Here is a 17311-nt window from a genome sequence, read left to right as displayed (position 1 = left end):
GATCAGCTGACTGACACCAGCGACTCCACTACGGGCGATGATGACTGCGATGGTGACGGTGCGGCGCCGTGTTGGTCCCTGCGCTCTTGTGCTGCTGCTGCTCGTCCGTGTGGGTGACGGCGGCAGGAGACGATAATAATGATAACAGCCGTCCTCCCAGCCCTGAGCTAGGGAAACCGGATCCCACAAAAATATGCCTGGTGCATTACAGCCATATGGTGGGGAGACCGGTGTGCCACAGACAGAGAGTGGGAGAGACAGCGAGGAGGGTTTGAGAAGTCCAGGACCTTCGTTGCCAAAGGAAGCAGGCACAGCCATCACTGGACAGACACGAGTTCCGCCAGAGTCACTGAGTTCGGCTAGCGATAATCCAGAGCCAGCAGGTTTGGCAACTCAGTCTCCACACACACACAAGGTGCGACCGGTATTTCAGATGCACAAAATAAAGGCGCAGTAAAATACACGAGGTGATGAGAATCATAAGGCACAGATATCAAATCAGAAGATCAAAATGCCAAATGGTGCCAACAAGAAGACTACAACAACGCTCTGGCTCAGCCGACCACCTCAACGTGCTGCCAGGGTGCAGTACTCTTTGCTAGGGATGAAGCTAAGCGCCTGCTACCCATCCGCTGCGCGCGGAGAGGTGGCAGACGCCGCACAAGCGGGTTGGAAGGGCACCAGATGGAGCCATTTGTAATGGTTGTCCGCGGAGCGGTATTTCATCCGCTGCTGAATTCCATCGGCGCTTATCAGCGCTATACATACCGTTTGCGTGCCGTATGTGACGCGCAACAACAAATGCTACCGCTAAGCGGAGACAACTGAGCAGCACTCAGGCCCCATAGCAGTACTCCAGATGAACGTTTCTTACATCACGCCGTCAAAACTCGCAACATTAATGGCGCAAGGAGCAGACATAATACCATCCAGGAGACTTGGAAGTCGTCGGAGCAGATCGCCAGCATGCACACTGGAGATTATGTGCTCCATGCACAGTCGCGCATCGGCAAGGGAGGCGGTGTGGCGGTGCTGGTGCGGAAAACTCTCCGCTCCAAGCGTATACCTCTCACCATCCCCCAGCACGACACCAGCCTTGAAGTGGTGGTGGTCCGGGTTGCTCTGGACCAGAACCGTGATCTTATTGTAGCGAGTGCCTATATGAGACCACCACCGCAAGTAACGCAATCCTTCAGGCGGTTAGTAAACTGCCTTCCAGCCTCGACGCCGCTCCTGCTGTGCGGGGATTTCAACATGCATCACCCACAGTGGGAGCCATTCCTGGAGTCTTCTCCAAGCGAGGTTGCTGCAGAATTTTTAGAACTGTGCACGGATGCGGGGCTCACCTTGGTTAACACCCCTGGTGAGATCACTTATGCCCGTGGCGCAAGAGAACGATCCTGTATCGATCTGACATGGTCAAAGCATTTGACTTTGTCGGATTGGTCAGCTTCCGTGTCGCCGCTTAGTGATCATTACATGCTGACATTCACGCTGCATCAGGCGTTTAAGGATACCATACCTTCGGCACCTAGGATATTCCACAGTTGGAGGAAGTGCAAGTGGGATTTATTCGTCAAGGACCTCGACGCACAACTTCCGGCATACGACTATAAAAAGCAGTCCACCGGCATTAAGGCTTTCACGAGAGCGCTTATAACTTTGTATCGACGACATTGCCCCCGCGGCATGCACAAGGACGGTCCCAGGCTTTGGGACGACACTCTCATGGAGGCAGAGCGGATTGCCACCGACAGCAAGGCCCGCTATCTACAGTCACCGACGCCCGACCGTGAGGCCGAAATGCAACGGACAAGGAGTCAATTCTTCCTTCTACTCCGAGAGCGCTTGCGCAACACGTATCTACGCCGCATCAGCAAGTTAAATCCAGGCGAGCCACTCGCATGGAAATACATTTCCGGACGAAAAAGGGCATCACTTCCATCTCCCACATCAATTTTATTAGGAGGTGGTCAACACACTTACAAAACAGCAAGGAGAGCAGCGAATGCTCCCAATCGCATCTTTTTTCCATTTCACCCCTCTCACAGGGCAGTAAGGCCTTCCAAAGGCATCAACAGACAGAACACATCTTTGAACATTAATGCTTCTTTTCTTTTTGGGCAGCAGAACAACAACGAGTCTGCCGCTACATTTACATCAGGGTTTTGTCACTCCCCTCTTGATGCACCTTTTAATCAAACGGGACTGCTTGCTGCGCTACGTACTACGCCGTATGGCAAGGCCCCGGACCGGATGAATTCTACAGTGAGGCACTGCGACATATTTTGTCAAAGGGCCTCCGATTCCTTCTTCGTTGCATTAACCACAGTTGGACGACCGGTGCGATTCCGGTTGAGTGAAGACGCGCCACCATCGTTCCGCTCTTAAAACCCGGTAAGTCGCCGGAACTGCTTGAGTCATATCGACCCATCAGCCTTACTTCCATTGTGAGTAAGGTTGCTGAGAAAATGGTACTGAAGAGATTGCTTTGGGTGTGGACACCACACCCCCACCAGTATGCATATCGTAGTGTGCGTACCACGACGATGCAGCTGGCACACCTGACACACGAAGTGGAGCATAATAGAAATCACTATTTCCAAGTGAGCCTTCCCAAGAAGAGCGGTATTGGCAATCAACTCCACTACAGACCCCATCGGACCCTGCTGGTGTTGGTTGATTTCAGCAGGGCCTTTGACTCCATAGACCATCGAGTCCTCAGTCGCTTGCTGGCTAATATTCCGGGGGTGAATTGTCGAAGGTGGCTTAGAAACTTTCTATGTGGTCGCTACGCGAAGACACGAGTTGGTCGCAGACACAGCGATCGGCGTCCCATGCTGCGAGGAGTTCCTCAGGGGTCCGTGCTGGGACCATATTTGTTCTCCCTTTACGCACACCCACTTCTCAATCTGCTGAACAGCTTTGCGGGTGTCACGGCCGACATGTATGCGGACGACCTCTCTATTATCGTTAAGGGGCAGTCCCGGGAAGACGCCATTCCCACTGCCAACATGGTTCTTGAAAAGACTGCATGCGTGGAGTCAGGAAAATGGCCTGGCCATCAACCCGTCAAAGTGTGAAGCTGCTTGGTTCACACTCTCCACGCACACGGAGTCAGATTATGATCGTGAAGGAAGGTGGCCCCTGGTAGTGGCTGGATGTCAAATCCCAGTCATGACCCTGGGGGCATCGCGAACTACGAAGCTTCTCGGCATGGATCTCGTTCCACGACTGACGCTAAATGTGGCGGCCACCAAGCAATGCGCTGCCACTTCGCAACGGATATCGCAGCCACGCTGCATAGCGCACAAAGAGGCGGGACCATCTCCACATGACCTACGCACGTTCGTCATTGGATACGGTGCCTCCAAATTACGCTATGGCAGCGAGCTCATATCGGCAGTAGCGACGGATCCAGCGAAGAATGAGATGCAGAAGACGTACGCAACTCTGGCACGCATTGTCAGCGGAGTTCCGAGCACTGTCGACCCGGAATCCGCGCTACTGGAGGCTAATATGCCGCCGCTCCACGTCCTTTGCCTGCGTGCACGGCTCTCAATATTTGAGAACACACGCGCATGTCAGATGGACTGGATGCGGAGACCCCCGCCTGAGCCACCGCCTCGCGCCGGTTTCCGCATCTCGCCATTATCTCGGGACGAGCTATATGCCTTCGTAGACGCATACACAAAGGACTATGGCATCACCGAGAGCTCACCACGCGAAGAGCGGTTCTTTCGCAGCTCCATTCCTCCCTGGTTTGCGGCCTCCGCTCACCGGGCCACCATCGGTGTGGAACTTCCGATAGACCTCTCAATAACTGACGAGGAAGAGCTGATACGGGAAAAGCGCAGAGTCAGCGAAGAGGCTCCAGCGCTGCACAGCCATCGTTCGTGGATACTTGCGACCGATGGCGGTGTCGACGTTCCCAAGTCAGCGGGGGTTGGAATACTGCTTTCATCCCTCAACTCATCGGAGATAATAGAAAAGGCCAGCATAAACTGCGGTGCACGCCCATGCAGCTACAGGACGGAATCCCGTGCGCTGCTTCTAGCCCTGGAGAAGCTGATGATTCCTCGTATCCGCCACAGGCGTAAAACCCTGCTTGTGGTTACGGACAGTCAGTCTCTTCTAGCGGCTCTAAACAAGGGCCCGCTCAGTCAGACAGACTGGACGGAGGATCAGATCTGGCAGCGTCTCTTGACACTGACGTGTGCTGGCTGGTCCGTGCACCTGCAGTTTTGTTACGGAAATTGTGGAGTACATGCTAACGAGCTTGCAGATCAGCATGCGACGCAGACTATGGCAACCGGACAATACACGGAGCAAGGAATCGCACCTTTATGGCATACGGATCTGCTGACATGTTTTACTACCCAGCTCACTGACAAGTGGCGTAGTACCATTCGTCAAGACACTCATCGCTACTTGCTTTGCGGCACAAGGCCATCCGATCTCAGCGGTAAGGACCCGACCACTCAGGAAGTTCTCCACCGTCAGGAACTGGTTCACCTCGCAAGGGCAAGGTGCGGGGAATCTGAGCTCTGGGGCCGACTATACTGGGCCGTGAGAGATTGCACGAACCAATGCCGATTCTGCAACATCTCACCGGAACAGTCTGCATACATGCGCTCTAACAACGATCCAACTGCAACTGGGACGGACACTGTTCCCCCGTCGGCAAGGGACGAAGACGTCTCTCCAGTAAGGAGACGGACCGTCACATGCCGTCGGAAGGAGAAATGTCCGCACTGTGATTCTACATTGACGGGATTCTCGGGTCTCGTCAGTCACTGTCGGTCATTTCATCCGGAACATCCTCCACCGCTTCCCGAGCTCAAATGTGATTTCTGTGACATGGTTTTCCCCACACGGAGAAGCACCGCACAGCACAGAAATCGCTGCGCACACAACCCAGACGCCACACGACATCGAAACAGCCGTGCCAGGAGGCGATCTCTGCTGCCGCAGGATCAGCCAGCTTCCACAAGCACGCCAATCGGCCCGCAGGAAACCTTGCACCATCTGCTTCTAGAATGTCCAGGCGCCTTGGCTGTGCGCCGACGGCTGGGCATTGAACAGGACCTTCGCCTCGGAAAGTTCTCTCAATGGCAGCTGCTTCATAGCAGGAAACTCATTTTGCTGCTCGACCACCTCTTCGACACCCAGATGGCATTGTATAGCTAGACGCGCTGGTAAGAGTAGGAAAAAAAAATATAATGACCTCGTGACGTCCAATACCACCGATGTGTACGGGCGATGGGACTGCATCCATGGTCCTCGAGCACACGCCCCCGCCACTAAGGAGCCCACAAACAGCGGTGCGTGCAGCAGCGCCACACAGACCACATCTTCTTTAAACAAAAAATAAAGAGAGTGGAGAAGTCTGGTTCGAAGGTGACTTGTCCTTGCCGACGGTGAGCAGCGGCGAACGCATCACCTCGTGTGTGGACACACCACTGCTGCTTCTGCTTTTGGGACTGTGTGTGGTTGTGGCAGTGTTCTGAGCCACGGAGTGTGGAGTTGCGACTTCTCACGGAGAATATTTGCCGCGTTCCCTGCGGGCTTTCTTTTTTTGGTGTTCTTTTAATGTTGTTTACATGGAACAATGGGAGTACCTTTTTCTTTTGTTTTACTTAATGCTCAGTTGCTGCGCACCGTCATGAGTGAATTGTTTTCCCTCTTGATTGCTTCTGTTGCCTACACGCGGTACAGGCCCCACGGCTGTGCGCTCCACGGACGACACAAAAGGAGGAGTGGAGAGACAGGCCGGATGCCGCATGAAATGTGTGGGATTGTGGAACAGTAATATTTTTTTTCCTTGTGTAGGTACTGTACGCATGTACATATAAACACAGTCCTGCTTTGCTGCATGGCGTATGAAATGATGATTCTGCTGAAGTGTATTTTTTTGGAGGAGGAGACTCCTGTTGGGCACTCAACTACTTTTTTGTTTTGGTATTGCTTTTTTACTTCTGGTGTGCAGGTCGGTGTGCGTTCCTCTGCAGGGCTGCTGCCGTTGTTTACGGTGCGTGTTACTGTGTCTCTGCCTTTTGCTTTCACTCTGCGTTGACGTGTTGTTAGTTTGTGCTGAAGGCTACACGCAAGTGACAGGAGTGATGGCGATGATGATGACTGGCCGTGTGCTGCTGGTGTGTGCCCTCTGCGTGCTGTGGTGCGGTGCTGTTTTTGGACACGCGATGGAGGATTACTGCGGTGAGGGTGGAGGGGACGGTTTGAGGCACACGAGTAATGGTGGCGATGACGGCGTGTCTCTAAAGGCGGACTGCGTGTTGTTATCGACTCGAATGGCATTAATAAAGGCGGTTGAGGCTGCAGAAGCTGGGGAAGATGAATTGAGTGGTCCAGAAACATCTCAGGATGCGGAGGAGACATTGCAGGATAATACGGAGCGCAGTGCAGCGGCTGGTCCAGGAAGAGATGTTGTCGCAATTCCACCACCAACAACACCGCCGAAGCCCGAAGAATCAGGCACAAAAGGACAGCAGGGGAAGCCAGGGGTGTTGGGTCCAAATGATGGGGAACACACCGACAGTAAAAACAATAGAAGTGAGCCTCATCTCGAAAAACCAAGAACTGATCAGTCTTCTTCATCCTCTGGCAGCCTTGACCCTGAAAGTGCCAAAGAACTCTCTTTGAAAAAGGAAAACAAGAGTGATGAATCCTCCGATGAGACACTGACGGAAGAAGAAGAAGAGCATATAAATAAGTCTGACAGTCGTGAATTGGTGCCAAAAAAACAGCTAAACGAAATACAAGAACTAAGAAAAGGAAAAATGAGTCATGAGGCACCAACAGAGACACATGGACGTCCAGCCAACGACGCAGAAATACAAACGACAACACCACCGCCACCACCAGCAACAATGAATGGACATTCCAGCACTGAGGATTTACCACCCGTGCAACCGCTACAACGCGTTCAAGACGACCATGAAGAATCAGGGCCACCTTCACCCACGGCAAACGGTGATGCCGCCAATAATGAAGCTGACAATAGCACTGAAGAGGGCATCCCGAACAGTGATCAAGCAGCTGATGGTGCAGGGACAGCAGAGGGAAAACAAAATGAAAATAAAGATGCCAATCCGAAAGAAACACCAGTGACGGCCGCAGCCATGAAAAATACAACGGCAACGACTGGCGACAGTGACGGCAGCACCGCGGTCTCCCACACCACCTCCCCTCTTTTGCTTCTTCTTCTTGTTGTTGCGTGTGGGGCTGCGGTGGTGGCCGTGTGAGAGTGAGTGTGAGAGAGAGCCGTGCACCGCCCGCACACACACTCGTCCTTCTCTGTGTGTGTGTCCCCTTGCATGGACTCTCGCCCTCACCTCACCCCACGAGGCACACACATAATGTGCCCGTTGTATATATGCATGCACACCCATGCAGGCCCGTTGGTGCTCTCTTTTGCACAACACGCACCGCTGCCGTCCTGCCTGGCTGCATGGGCGGAGCACCGTAACTGTTTCTGTTTTGTCCTCTTACGATTGTTTTAAGTGTTTTTAATTTTTCTTTGCTGTTTGCTTTAAAATATTTTAAATATTTTTCTTGTTTTTTCTGGTTTTGTGATTTTTTTCTTCATTTCATTTTTTTTTTTTTTTTACTTCTTCCCTGTTTGCTGTGCGTTTTTATATTCCTCATCTCTTTTTTTCCTTTTTGCTTTTGGGGCAATCACTATGGACGTTTTTTTCTTTTCTACTCATCCCTCTTTAATTGTTTGTTGCTGCACTCTTCCTGTGAGGGGTGCCGTGTGTTTCCGCCCAATTGCTCCACTCGCACACCCACGGACACGCTCATGACGACGGCCCTGTGCGCCTCGCCTGCTGCACGCATGAGGAGGGGCCGCGACGAACGGCGCGCTGAGGGAGCCGTGACGCGTGGGCGTGCGACGAGGGCCTGTGGGGCGGAGCACACATTTCTTCCCTCTTGTTTTGTTTTCGTCGCGGCCAGGGCTGGCAGACACCCGCAGCGCCACACACACAGCCACGCCCTGCCGCCGTGTTTTTCTTTAAGGATTTGTTTTGCTTTGCGTGTTCATTTCATGCGGTGGCGCACCCTTCGGTGTCGGCCTCGTCAGCATTTCTCTCCCCTCCGATGATTTCTTTTTCTTTTGCTGCGCTCACTCTCCCGATGGAGTGACGCGACTGCCGTCATGTCTGCGTGCTTCTATCAGTCCCCACACACGAGTGACTGTGCTCTGCGGGCCGCACTCACGCGCCGATGAGAGGGCTGAGGGGAGCAGCAACACGCAGATGACCCCATGAAATATAAACGATGTGCGGACACGTGGAGGGTCGGACGGTTGAAGCACACGCAACCATCTTTTTAATTTTCTTTTGCGGGCAAAATACATGCAGACAGTTTGGTGTGGCCACACGGCAGCCAGGCGATCTTTTCTTATTTTGAATTTGTGTGGAGCAGTAATGGACGATTTCTTTTCATTTATAATTATTTTGTGTGATGGGGTTTACATAAGACGAAGGGGACGTTTTTTTGTTTTCAATAAATGTTGTGTGAATTGCCGCTGCTTGGGATGCAGTGCAGTCATGAGTTTGAGCGGTCTTCTTGTTGTTGTTTCCGTTATGCGTCTCCGCTGTACATTTTTGTGCGTCCCTCCACATACTCTGCTCCCTCTTTTCTACTTCTTTGCTTTGTGTTGCTGCAGGCACACATAACCACACACACACAAGATGCACATTGCAGTGGATTTGGATGCACCTTTTGTAGTGCATGCTGGCGGTTGCGTGTGGCGGCTGTTGTCTTCTTCTGTGGCCATGAGGAGAGGGAGAGAGGGAGCGCACCCCGAGTCTATTTTCCTGCGGGTGTGATGCACCGCGTGTGACTGCGCTGAGTTGGGCTCCGTGTCCCATTGATGGCGGGATGGCAGGAAATTTTTTGCCGCGTGATGGATGGATGAGGGTTCGCTTGCTCCGTGTGCGTTGTGTGGTGGCCGCGGGGTTTTGGACATTTCCCTGGGGCTGCGGGAATGAGCTGGGGGAGATGGTGGTGGATGTCTTCTCCTCCTGCATGGTGGGTGGCTGCTGGTGTTGTTTGCCTTCGTTGCGTGGATGCCGTCTCGTGGTGTGTGAACTGTGCGGCTGGGCCTGCTGCCCTCTCCTCATCTTGTCTGCGCTCTCTCGCTGTATCCGCGGTGCTCCGTCCCTCTCCCTCTCGTTCCATTCTTTTCCTTCCGTCTCACCGATCAGCTGACTGACACCGGCGACTCCACTACGGGCGATGATGACTGCGATGGTGACGGTGCGGCGCCGTGCTGGTCGTTGCGCTCTTGTGCTGCTGCTGCTCGTCCGTGTGCGTGACGGCGACAGGAGACGATAATAATGATAACAGCCGTCCTCCCAGCCCTGAGCCAGGGAAACCGGATCCCACAAAAATATGCCTGGTGCATTACAGCCATATGGTGGGGAGACCGGTGTGCCACAGACAGAGAGTGGGAGAGACAACGAGGAGGGTTTGAGAAGTCCAGGACCTTCGTTGCCAAAGGAAGCAGGCACAGCCATCACTGGACAGACACGAGTTCCGCCAGAGTCACTGAGTTCGGCTAACGATAATCCAGAGCCACCAGGTTTGGCAACTCAGTCTCCACACACACACACAAGGTGCGACCGGTATGTCAGATGCACAAAATAAAAGGCACAGTAAAATACACAAGGCGATGAGAATCATAAGGCACCGACATCAAATCAGAAGACCAAAATGCCAAACACGACGACGACCACTGCGCCAGAGGCACCAAGTGATACGGCTATGAATGCAGAGGCGCCAACCACGACGACCACCCGCGCACCGTCACTTCTTCGCGAAATCGACGGCAGCCTCAGCAGCTCTGCGTGGGTGTGTGCCCCGCTGCTGCTCGCCGTATCCGCGCTGGCGTACACCACTGTGGGCTGAAGAGGTGTGTGCGGGCTGTGCGTGCCAGCACTCAACCACGGGGATTTGTGCACTTTTTTGCTTTATAGCGTAATATGTAATAGAAACCAATGATCTACTTTTGCTTCATTTGCTCCCGCTGCTCTGATGTGTGCTCCATGTTGCTGCTTCCTGTATCCGTGACGTTGAACGCATCCCGGACAAACTCACACCACAGAGACAACTGTTTGTGTGGACGCTTGTTTTTCTGCTTGTGCATGCACACTGTAGGCTTTTGGTGAAGTTTTTTTTGTGTGTTTTTTTATTTTTTTTTTTACTTTTCTTCTGTTTGCTGTTTTGTTATTAATTGTTTTACGTGTTTTTTTTTCCATGTTTACTTGCTGCGGGGCCTTGTTTGTTTTCTTTCATTTTCTCAATGTTTAATTTTATTTGTGTTTCCTGCTCTTTTCCTTTTTTGTCTTGCTCCCCCGCCATCCTCCTCTTTGTTGCCTTTGGGGGCAATCACTATGGACGTTTCTTTTTAGGAGATTGTGAAAAGGATGATCACGGGAGAGCTGGCTAGCTTAATTAATGTATGTGTCTATCCTGATAAATGAATGCATTCTTTATGATACTTTCTACCGTATGAATCTTTTGGGAAGAACGCGACTTTGTAGGGGCAGGGAGCCGATAGGGGCCGGATAATATTTTTAATTTTTTTTTTTTACAGACACACAGCCAGGTAAGTTTAAGGAAATGACTTTGGTTCCCTACACACCCTCCGAGTGGTGCGATATTGGCGCCCGTCTCTGGGACATGGTGTCCCAATGTGGCGAGACCCAGGTGCAGATGACGTTCATTGATGGTAACCAGATGTCGGATGAGACGGTGACCGTGGCCCCATCACCCACAGGCTTATGCTTGTTCCATGGACCTGTCTCTAAAGCATGGCAGGATTCTACTCTCTTTGGACATATTGCGAATCTCCGGGCGCCTCAGATCCCTAATTTTGAGACACAAGCGCTCCTGCCCGCTATGGGGGCAGCCCGGGAGTTGGGGCACCAACAAGGGCCCATCACTGCTGAAAGGGAGCGAATAAATTTTGATTACGCGAACGCCGTCGCGGACGTGCAGAATCGAAATGCCCAGCTTAACTCGCAGCTTCAGGAGGCGCACATTAACCTATCGGTAAGGGAATCCACTATCGCCGGGGCCGGCAACCAGGTCCTAGAACTACGACAACAGTTGGAGGCCAATCGCGCCCAATTACGGGAGCGCGAATTCAACTTGGGAGTCCTCACTGGTCAACTCCAGGAACGGGAGGCACGCCATAATGCACAACAACCCGCGCGGTATGCGGAGACGGCGGGGCGGGACGAGTCCCCCGCTACTCGACACGCTGCCAACGATGGCGTAACTACAATACCGCATCAAACGAATATCTTGATGGCTGGAGGCGTGCCTAGCAGTGCGGCCCGACGCGGTTCGGCGGCTTACAGGTCCCCTCACGGTAATGCTGCGAGACCACATTTCCACCCACGCCGTCGCCCTCCCGCACTTCTCCCCTGGACGCCCGATTGCCTATGGAAGAGGACCGCAGTTTCTGCGCATTCGACGTCACTACGTGGCCCTCGCGTGTATGGAATGAGGGCGCCTCCGAAGTCGTTATCGACCTCCGGTGCGCATACCAATGCTGGCAACAGGACAACGAGCAGGTTAAACTTGCCTTTGGCAATTGGGTCGAGTGGATCAGCGCGCTGGAAGTCCTGCAGGATCCCCCCGATCGAATCATGAACTTGGGGAGGTCCCTACTGAATACATTCCGGATGCAGCTCACAATTGCATCCGATCCCGGCATCCGGCTTTCCAAACCGCGCGCCCGTCGACACACCGCCGTTAACCAGACGGACGCTTATGCCAGGGCTGCCCAGCTTTTCGTCGATCGGCGAGAAACCCAACGCACTTTGCGATGCCAACAATGTCATACCTATGGACACGATGCGTCTACATGCAATGTGCGCCCGAGAGGGAATTACTCACAATACAGGCGTCCATCAAAAACGGCCGAGGGGCCGCCGCACGCCGCTCATGAATGCTGGCGACGGGAGCCCCATCCAACCCGCCACCTCCCACCAATCTTCACAGGCAGCGCACCGCGCCGCCGATGCTCCATCCGATCTTTCAAATTGCCCGACGAAATCGTCGGGAAGGGCGATGGGGCTTATCCGCCAACGACGCTCGACTGCGGCACGACGAAGCACCGGCAGTTCCGCTTTGGGCCAGTTATATGAGGAGAGCGAACGAAGTCGCCCGAGAGATGTGGGCGCCGTCAACGTGGGAGCAGAGAATGTCCCTAGCGGGGCAATTCGCAACCTTTTGCCGCACGCACGAACGGACGATGAACGAGGAGAGCTGTGCGGCCTTTTTGATGGCAATCGAAGTCGCGCCATCGACCCGACTGCAGTACGCCAGGATGCTGCGGTCCATGTTGGAAATGGATCGAACCCCGCTGGACATGGTGATTCTGGGGTTACAAAAAATTGCGGCGCGGAGACGAAGCAAGCGCGCCTCTTGAGAAAGGAAGAGATGAATCAAGTAATCAGCAGCCGTACCGATTGGAAGGAACGTGTTGTTTTCCGACTTGCGTGGATGACGGCGAGTCGTTTGTTTGAGATTGCAGCCTTGACAGCCAAAAATTTTACAGTGAAGCCGGACGGGGCCTTAATTTTGGATTGGTCCGTCGCGCCGAAGACGGCGAGAGCGGATCCCCACCGCGCCTCGCGGTTTGTGAAGATACGGGGCAGGACGCTTTCGACATTATAAAGTTATGCAAGACACTTCAAGAAAACGAAAAGCTCACGAATCTGACGACTGCCCAAGTCGAACGAGCTTTGGCTCCTTGGGATGCCACGGCGCATTCCATAAAACGGGGAGCGTTGAGGCACGCTGCTCAGATCGTGGAGGCATACAATTTGGACCCACACGTGATCTCGCAGTTGGCGGAGCACGTCGACCCGTTTGACCTTCCCGAGAGCAAAGTTTGATATTTGTGGAGGTACACCACAATGCTGACCCAGGTGTCGTCGCTGGTCGCATTGGCGTGAAGGGAGAAACGGCGGAAGGGCAAGAACCCTGGCTGAGAGCAGTGGAGTGTTTTTTCCATGATTTTTATCACAATCATGCCGCTACAATAACGAGACGCGCCACAAGGACGCGTCTGGCCACTCCACAAGATGAACACGCTATCCCGTTACAGCAAGTCAACGTGCCCGTATTGAATCTAGAGTGGATTAAAAGTCGGTTGAACCCGGCCACCCTGGAGAGGCTCATGCAAGTTTGGGGAATCGTCGGGCGGTCCCCTCTCCCTCCGTCTTCCTCCGGTAAAGCGCGCGAAGGCTCACGGAGAATTCCAACCGCTGACGCGAGATTGTTACAAAAAGCAGGAATAATCGAGGACGCTTCGTCCACAATTACAGGCGGATGGATAATACCTTTCTCAGTTGTGGAGGAGAAAACCACCGGTTCACGACGACGGTGGATCGCGTGGCCACACGACAAGAACAGAGACGACCCTTATGAGGCTCATGCTCCTCTTTTACACATTTCCCATTATTTGCCGCCTGTGATGGTTGAGGCCGCTTCCTGCCTGGATTTAAAGGCATTCTTTTTTCAAGTCTCTTTACCGCGGGAGACTCGGCATCTCTTTCGATGCCACGTGGAGGACGGCACGCTGGTGGAGCTCACACGGCTCCCAATGGGATACAAGGCCGGCCCAGAAATTCTCCAGACGATTACTTCAGCAATTGCGGGGCTGACGACGGTGGTTCACCCCCTCCGGGCCGCACCTCCATCGGTGCGTGTCGACGTTTGGATCGATAATATACCCATTGCAGGGTCGAAAAGCGATGTGACATTGTGGGAGGCCCAAGTGCTTCGTAATGCGGACAGTTGTCACGCATCCTTGGGGGAAGAACGCGAATCGGGCGCTACGCATTACGACTTTCTGGGGGTGCAGTTTGATCACACTCACCAGGCAGTATCCCTGAGTGAAAGGTTTGTCCGCTCTGTACGCGCCATGCCGGCGCTCAATTCTTTAACCATCGCGAGAATGGAGGTTGTGGCGTCACGTTTTTTGTACGCGGCTGCCATTTTGGGCACGTGTTTGTGCGACTGCTACTTTTTCGTCAAGGCAGTGCGACGACGATTGTCCGCACTTCACCGGGGAATTGTGCTGGAGACATCCCCGGCGAACCTTCGGCCGGCAGTGGTTGGTTTGGGCGAGAGATTGCGACACACCATCGAGAACAATCGCAAGCGAATCATCAAGCCCACCGAGAAAGCATCGGCCGCCATCATCACGGACGCATCGCTCCATTGATGGGGAGCCGTTTTTATTCCAGACTCCGGCGACGTTAAAATTGCCGGAGGGAAATGGGAGAAGAAATCTTTTCTTATCATGCAGGCCGAGGCACGAGCGGTACGCTTAGCCTTATCGGCCTTTTCCGCCATCTTGCCATCCACCATGGACGTTTGGGTGGACAACACTTCGCTGCAAGGAGCGGCGAATAAAGGCAGCTCAAAATCACACGCCATGACATGGGAGCTGCAACGGATATATGAGTTTTTGGACTCTCGCGGAATACAGGCAACATTTGCCTACGTGCGGTCTGCAGAAAACCCCGCAGGCGGCATATCACGCGGTCGTGTTTTTACACTTCAGGACTTGGCGAAGGGGAGCGGCGGGGTCTGGTGGTTGGAGGACCCCAAAGTCTGCCAATTCGTAAGTAATAATATTTCAAATCCTAACTGAGGACAAAGGACCATGCTAATGGTCCACAGAATTCTATATATTGAATGAGAATAAAACATTGAAGCAATTAAATAAAGAACCTTTTTTCCTAACTTGTTTGGTTTACATAGATAATTTCAGGATCCGGCCAGCTCCCGGAAGATTATTCTCTATTATTTACATCGGATAAAAATAGACGCGCACAAATCCCCGTGATTGAGTGCAGGCACGCACAGCCCGCACACACAAGATGCACATTGCAGTGGATTTGAATGCACCTCTTTTGTAGTGCATGCTGGCGGTTGCGTGTGGCGGCTGTTGTCTTCTTCCGTGGCCATGAGGAGGAGAGAGGGAGCGCACCCCGAGTCTATTTTCCTGCGGGTGTGATGCACCGCGTGTGGCTGCGCTGAGTTGGGCTCCGTGTCCCACTGATGGCGGGATGGCAGGAAATTTTTTTGCCGCGTGATGGATGAATGAGGGTTCGCTTCCTCCGTGTGCGTTGTGTGGTGGCCGCGGGGTTTTGCCATTTCCCTGGGGCTGCGGGAATGAGCTGGGGGAGATGGTGGTGGATGTCTTCTCCTCCTGCATGGTGGGTGGCTGCTGACGTTGTGTGCCTTCGTTGCGTGGATGCCGTCTCGTGGTGTGTGGACTGTGCGGCTGGGCCTGCTGCCCTCTCCTCATGTTGTCCGCTCTCTCTCGCTGTATCCGCTGTGCTCCGTCCATCTCCCTCTCGTTCCATTCTTTTCCTTCCGTCTCACCGATCAGCTGACTGACACCAGCGACTCCACTACGGGCGATGATGACTGCGATGGTGACGGTGCGGCGCCGTGTTGGTCCTTGCGCTCTTGTGCTGCTGCTGCTCGTCCGTGTGGGTGTGACGGCGACAGGAGACGATAATAGTGATGACAGCCGTCCTCCCAGCCCTGAGCTAGGGAAACCGGATCCTACAAAAACATGCCTGGTGCATTACAGCCATATGGTGGGGAGACCGGTGTGCCACAGACAGAGAGTGGGAGAGACAGCGAGGAGGGTTTGAGAAGTCAAGCACCTTCGTTGCCAAAGGAAGCAGGCACGGCCATCACTGGACAGACACGAGTTCCGCCAGAGTCACTGAGTTCGGCTAGCGATAATCCAGAGCCACCAGGTTTGGCAACTCAGTCTCCACACACACACACAAGGTGCGACCGGTATGTCAGATGCACAAAATAAAGGGCGCAGTAAAATACACAAGGCGATGAGAATCATAAGGCACAGACATCAAATGAGAAGATGAAAATGCCAAATACGACAAACACTATTACGAATACAACAGAGGCACCTCGTAATACGGCCATGAATGCAGAGGCGCCAACCAATATAACGACCAGCGCACCATCACGTATTCGCGAAATGGACGGCAGCCTCAGCAGCTCTGCGTGGGTGTGTGCCCCGCTGCTGAGGTCGTCGTATCCGCGCTGGTGTACACCACTGTGGGCTGAAGAGGTGTGTGCGAACTGTGCGTGCCAGCACTCAACCACGGGGAATTTGTGCGCGTCTGCTGTGGTCTGATGTATAAAGTATGAGTAATTAGGATGGTTCCGTTTTGCCTTACTTGCTTCTGCCTGCTGTGTACTTCTCTTTACTTCCCACATCCGTTAAATCGAACGCGTCCCAGACAAACTTGTATGCACGCCACGCATACAACTGTTTGCGTGGACCCACTGTTGGGGATGGATGCATGCACACTGGAGACATTTAAGTGCAGGTCTCTGTTTTTGTGTTTTTACATTTTTTAGTTTCTTGCTGCTTGTTTACTTTTGCTTTGATTTTCCTTGTTGTGCTTTTTTTAATTATTTTTTTGCATGGCGTTGTGCGCTTTTTGCACTTTATTGGTTGAATATTTCTTACGAAATGCGTGCTGCTGCTGCTGGTGTTTTTACTGTTCTTTTTCTTGTGTGCGTCCTTCTATTTATTCTTGCTTTGCGTTGACGTGCTGTTAGTTTGTGCTGAGGGCAGCACGCAACTGACAGGAGTGATGGCGATGATGACTGGCCGTGTGCTGCTGGTGTGTGCCCTCTGCGTGCTGTGGTGCGGTGCCGGCGGTGGTGGACACGCGATGGAGGATTACTGCGGTGAGGGTGGAGGGAACGGTTTGAGGCACACGAGTAATGGTGGAGATGACGGCGTGTCTCTAAAGGCGGACTGCGGGTTGTTATCCACTCGAACGGCATCAATAAAGGCGGTTGAGGCTGTGGAAGCTGGAGAAGAAGGATTGAGTGTTCCAGACCCGCCTCAGGATACGGAGGAATCATCACCTGATAATAAATTGAACGATAATACGAGGTGCACTGCAGAGCCTGGTTTAGGAGGTGGCGGTGTCGCAGGTCAAACAGCAGAAGCAGCAGTGGTGTTTCCACACACGAGGTGATACGTTCGCCACTGCTCACCGTCGGCAAGGACAGGTCACCTTCGAACTAGACGTCTCTGCTCTCTTTGATTTTTTTGTTTAAAGAAGATGTGGTCTGTGTGGCGCTGCTGCACGCACCGCTGTTTGTGGGCTCCTTAGCGGCGGGGCGTGTGCTCGAGGACCATGGATACAGTCCCATCGCCCGTACACATCGGTGGTATTGGACGTCATGAGGTCATTAT

The 17311-nt window shown here is 53.2% G+C and overlaps 2 protein-coding genes and 3 pseudogenes across 2 annotated transcripts, besides 8 other annotated features; all 5 read left to right on the top strand.

Annotated features, from left to right (window-relative positions):
* Positions 1-17311: a sequence feature (areas not merged during assembly with more than two copies in the genome that could not be assigned to a particular haplotype).
* Positions 38-547, top strand: Tc00.1047053506361.64 (annotated as a pseudogene).
* Positions 548-5218: a mobile genetic element.
* Tc00.1047053506361.50 (mucin-associated surface protein (MASP), putative) lies at positions 6123-7265 on the top strand (the record flags this gene model as incomplete). The annotated part of the gene is made up of 1 exon (XM_803763.1): positions 6123-7265. The coding sequence occupies one exon, from the start codon at positions 6123-6125 to the stop codon at positions 7263-7265; it is 1143 nt and encodes a 380-aa protein (XP_808856.1).
* Positions 7491-7691: a sequence feature (A-rich).
* Tc00.1047053506361.44 lies at positions 8737-9936 on the top strand (annotated as a pseudogene).
* Positions 10199-10376: a sequence feature (A-rich).
* Positions 10438-10617: a mobile genetic element.
* Positions 10438-14889: a mobile genetic element.
* Positions 10596-10621: a sequence feature (AT_rich).
* Positions 14631-14851: a mobile genetic element.
* Positions 15480-16163, top strand: Tc00.1047053506361.18 (annotated as a pseudogene).
* Positions 16698-17090, top strand: Tc00.1047053506361.9 (mucin-associated surface protein (MASP), putative; the record flags this gene model as incomplete). Its single annotated transcript, XM_803764.1, has 1 exon — positions 16698-17090. The coding sequence occupies one exon, from the start codon at positions 16698-16700 to the stop codon at positions 17088-17090; it is 393 nt and encodes a 130-aa protein (XP_808857.1).

This window comes from Trypanosoma cruzi, genomic scaffold (assembly GCF_000209065.1).
Source record: "Trypanosoma cruzi strain CL Brener 1047053516471 genomic scaffold, whole genome shotgun sequence".
Lineage (NCBI taxonomy): Eukaryota > Euglenozoa > Kinetoplastea > Trypanosomatida > Trypanosomatidae > Trypanosoma > Trypanosoma cruzi.
The sequence above is the reverse complement of the archived record's forward strand: the minus strand, read 5'-3'. Positions and strand labels throughout refer to the sequence as shown.